At 22.9% G+C, this 4,588-nt stretch overlaps 2 protein-coding genes across 49 annotated transcripts in view; one reads left to right on the top strand and one right to left on the bottom strand.

Moving 5' to 3' along the window:
- The window catches only part of LOC102681358 (cytoplasmic dynein 1 intermediate chain-like), a 13,040-nt gene extending 9,217 nt beyond the window's left edge, over window positions 1-3,823 (bottom strand). For 8 of the 40 annotated variants that reach the window (XM_006610715.2, XM_006610717.2, XM_006610722.2 and 5 more), the window contains exons 1-6: window positions 3,654-3,823; window positions 3,121-3,241; window positions 2,941-3,037; window positions 2,771-2,876; window positions 2,547-2,677; window positions 370-507 (exon numbers count right to left, since the gene is read on the bottom strand). In XM_006610715.2, the coding sequence (XP_006610778.1) occupies window positions 370-507; window positions 2,547-2,677; window positions 2,771-2,876; window positions 2,941-3,037; window positions 3,121-3,222 (574 nt within the window). In that variant the 5' untranslated portion in view covers window positions 3,223-3,241; window positions 3,654-3,823. The remainder of the gene's footprint in view (window positions 1-369; window positions 508-2,546; window positions 2,678-2,770; window positions 2,877-2,940; window positions 3,038-3,120; window positions 3,242-3,653) is intronic. The other 32 variants (XM_006610718.2, XM_006610721.2, XM_006610725.2 and 29 more) reach the window with 4 other exon arrangements.
- The window catches only part of LOC116184938, a 52,315-nt gene that overhangs the window by 5,257 nt on the left and 42,470 nt on the right, over window positions 1-4,588 (top strand). For 2 of the 9 annotated variants that reach the window (XR_004149617.1, XR_004149614.1), the window contains exon 2: window positions 444-446. The exons of 2 other annotated variants lie outside the window; for them this stretch is intronic. The gene's annotated coding sequence lies outside the window, so the exon portion shown is untranslated. Of the gene's footprint in view, window positions 1-74; window positions 116-443; window positions 447-781; window positions 786-3,757; window positions 3,788-4,284; window positions 4,290-4,350; window positions 4,363-4,588 lie in introns of those variants that run through there. 5 more of the 9 variants (XR_004149618.1, XR_004149627.1, XR_004149621.1 and 2 more) reach the window with 5 other exon arrangements.

Below are 4,588 nucleotides of genomic sequence, written 5' to 3'. Positions count from 1 at the left end.
TCAAAATATTTTTATACTTTAATTTTTTTTTTTTTTACATTTAAAGAAATTCATATAAAAAAAAATGTTTTAATTCTTATATTTCAATATCTATCTATTTCCATGTACAATGTTTGTAAATTAATTAGAACTGTAGAATCATAAAATTTAATCATAATTCGATTTATTTTTAATAATATTTAACAATACATAAAAATATAAATATAAATATAAAAATTAATAAAAATTAAGTATCAAAAATCAAAATATTTTCAGATTTGATTCTACATTTCTCTTTTATAAATATAGATAGCCATGTATCTACCTCTATAATAATATACTGTTGTACAACAATAATAGGAAAGGTAATAAAAAGAAGACAGAACATACATAGGTAGTTTGGTGCAGACCCACCTTTCCTGGGACGCCACCAGTCAGTCTCAAAGTAGCCTGCGGAGTAAGAGTGAGTTGGTGTTGTTGTTGAACAGGAGGAGTAGATGGTGTATGCAGAAGAAGATGCGGACAGTCCTTATGTCCAACACCAGTTGATTTGACCATTTGTATCGCAAGACAATGGAATACGCGTATATTTAATAATGCCGCAAAATCAGTTAGGTATCGGGACACGCATGTAACACGTAACATATCCCATATTTATTGAACCTTTTTTTTTTTGAATTAATAATCATTATAAATATGAATATGTTTTGCTAAACATATTGAATTTTATTTCATGAATAGTATATATTTAAAATATATTTCCAAAATTAATATTAAAATATAAATATTAATCACAAAATAGTAAAGTAGGTGGTATGAAAAATGAAAATATTCTAAAAAAATTTTTATTGCTTTTTATAATTGCTTAATAATTATTTAAAAAACAAAATTAAGAAATTAATAAAATATTGAAAATTAGAACTAACTGAAATTGCGGTTTAATAAAACGGAAAAATATTTTCTTAAAAAAGTAATTTCCACCACCAAGAGATAATATTTGTTTCCACAACCTGATTTTATATTAGGTGTTATCCATTTCTACTTAATACTTTCCCTTTATAGTACGTAAAAATTTACAAACAAAAATTATAATGTTTGCTATTTAATTGTTAGAATACCCTCAGAAAAGAATTTATTACAGTTATAACAAGACTCAGTATTATTAAAACAAAATACCAATTGTAATAATATTTTTCTATTCTTGAACACAATATTTATATATCACAATACTATTAATATTTAGCAATATTAAATTTATATGGAGGAGCAAAATTAATTTGTTATTATTCTTATTAGTACTGAAAAAAATATAAAAGAGAAGTGAATCCACTTTTTAATATGTTTAAAAACTGTTCACACAAAAAAATATTTTATATTTAAGAACATAATTATTTTTTTCACACATCTAGGGATATTATAATTTAATAAATATGAAAGTAAATAGATACCACCTTTAAGATAAATATTTTGTCTATTCAAAAAGTGCTGAAAACTATTGAAAACTCAATTGAAAATAAAAACTAGCACACACAATAAAAAAAAAAAAGAAAGAAATAAAATGTCAATCACTACACATATGTAACATGTTATTTATAAACATTTTTTAAGAATATGTAAGTTTCCTCATTAGTTAAAATTAATCATACATAATGTAAATAAGAGAAACAACTCTCATTGTTAATATAATAAAATCAATATTATAAACAAGTTATATTGGTGTGACTAATTGTATAATACAATCAATAAACATATTGATTAAAATATTATAAAATATCATTAATTTTTTAAAAATTAAAAACTATTAAGAATTTATTAATGACATCATTAATGGCATATATGTTTTAAAAATATATAAATTCTTATATTTATTACACCACCCACTTTACCATATTCAATTATGTTTAGGCATATGTGAAAGTGATAGCATTTTTTGAAATATTAAAAAAGTGTTAAATTTTAATCCTCTGTATTCTTCTTTAAATCATTTAAGAGAAGAAATATATATACTCTTTTTTATAATTCATAATTTTTAATAATATAATTTTCAATATTTAATAATGTGTAAAAAAAATAAGTTATAAATTAGTACAAAAATTTTAATTAACAGTAAAAATTGTTATGAATTAAAAAATATAAAATATACTTTTATTGTCTTCTTATATTTAAAATAAACCTTATTTTTTTTTTCCTCTTCATATTTTCATAAAAGAGATTTTTAAAAATACAAACAACAAACGAAGAATCAAAATATTGCATTAATCATTTAAGAAATTTATCTAATTTAATATAGAAAGATTTGAATAAGTTTAATCAAAAAGTAATTGGAATGCAAAGGATTAAAGATTAATATATTCAATTAAATAAATAATATATAATAACATATACTTCATTATAAGTGTCAAACATTCTATTTTCTTATATCAATACTGTACTTTAATTTAATTTAAATATATTATAAATATATTATACAAACACTAAAATCTTTTATATAGCTATATATAATTTTAAATTCACACTTAAAAATAACACAAAGTGCAACAATTTAAAAATTGAATATAGTGACTCACCGTCGTGAGATGTGTGTGATGTCTGAATAGTTTGTGTTTGTTTAGTATATACCACTGGTTCTTTTGGTGGAATATTAGTATGTGCCACAGAAACAATTGTTAATTCTCTATTCTTCTTCCTAGCACTAATGCTATAAAGGAAAATATAAGTTAAATTATAAATACATTTGTGTATTATATAATAATTAGAAACTATTTAATATAATATAATATAATATAAATACCTCTGAGCAGAATTTATACTAGATGGTTGTAAACTGGCATCAGGAGTAGCATTAGCACTTTGTTCTGGAGTTAAGGAATTCATACTAGATAAACTGGATAATACATCTGTGAATAAAATAAAATATATATGAAATTAGGTAAATTATAAAATCAAAATATAATTATTTACCTGATACTGGTGCTACACCCAAAGATGAAAGCATAGCATCCAATTCTTTGCGATGATCTTTATCTGCTCCTGCAGCACGAACTGTAGCTTCTTCAACCTACAATATAAAAATATAAGAGATAAACAAACGATTCAAGAAAATTATTAAATATAAAATTTTATTAAAAATCATATTTTTACATCTTTTTGTTCTTTTTCTCTTCTGCGCCTTTCTTTTTCTTCTCTAATAGCTTGAAGCTTGGCTTTCTTCCTTTCAAGTTCTGCTTTTCTGTCAGACATCATTGTGCTACTTTCTTAATTCCTAAACAATATTCATAAACACTTTATTAACAGAAGAATTTGAAAATGTATGAAATAATTTCGATCACATTGTTGGAATCTAAAATTCTTGACAAGTTTCGTAAAATTTATTAACGGAACTTCAACTACGTTTAGTGCGATTATTGATTTCTGTTCTATGACGTCAGTTTCAGATCAATTTTTATTCTATAATAAATATATATTCAAATAAAAAATTTTTTTAATTGAAAGAGAACAAACGATTTGATCAATGGAAAATATTACATATAGAGAAATAACACTAATTAATATTCAAGTTAGAACATTTAGCACTGACTTCAACGAGGAATACCCATCTGTCATATGATAATATTTACACAATAAATTATTTAAAAATATTTCGTTTTCAATGAAAAAATACACAAAACATTCACCTTCTGTCGTGTAACGTATTTTTAAGTATAAATGCTAAAAATTGTCGCAGTTTCGATTTCTACATTATCTATTCGACCCGCCCGACATGCAAACCTTTTACATTGCAACAACAGCACCACAGTATCAATACCTCGTACTAACGGAATATTCGGTTCACTACTACACAATTTCTTGCTATCATGTAGTTTATAAATTCAGACACTAGATGGCGGTAAATTACTATATGTAATGTGAAGTAAGAAAAAATAATAAATAGTAAAATATATAAAAATATATTTTTAAATAATTTGTCTTTAATAATTTTTTTAAAAATTCTTCAAAACTTTAAAATTCATAAGAAAAGTGAATTTTAAATAAATTAAAAAAATTTAAGAATAAATTAAGAGATTTTAAAAGAAATCTTATGAAATATTACTTTTTATAAAATTTTGTATAATTTTATTATTGTTTTTATGCATCTTGAGAATCTTATATTATACAAATATTATTTATTTGAAAAATTTGCAGTTAAATAAATATTCGATTTTTTTTCTTTAGGTTGGCACTTGAGATTCTTACGCACTCTTGCGACAGGAATGGAACTAAAATATTTGAAAGTTCAATTTGAACTTGGTGTGCTATTTAGAGCAGTGATCGTATCGTCCTGATTTAATTAATTTTATATTGTAAATAAGTGTTATATAAGTGTAATATAATGTTAATTAGTGCGTGCCAGATTCCGATATCCTCAAGAAAACTAATCAACATAAATGATTGTAAGTATATAAACTTTTTCTTTAGTTGAATCTATATTTTAAGAGACAAGCCGTGGACAGGCATTGAAATTTTTATAAATAATCTTCGAAATCATGTTTCAATTTATTGCTATACTATCATTATTATCATTAATGATCGTACATACATAAATATTACTCATAAAGAAAAAGTAAATGAT

Source organism: Apis dorsata, unplaced genomic scaffold (assembly GCF_000469605.1).
Source record: "Apis dorsata unplaced genomic scaffold, Apis dorsata 1.3 scaffold_77, whole genome shotgun sequence".
In the NCBI taxonomy this organism is placed as follows: domain Eukaryota; kingdom Metazoa; phylum Arthropoda; class Insecta; order Hymenoptera; family Apidae; genus Apis; species Apis dorsata.
This window is presented reverse-complemented; position numbering and strand designations above follow the sequence as displayed.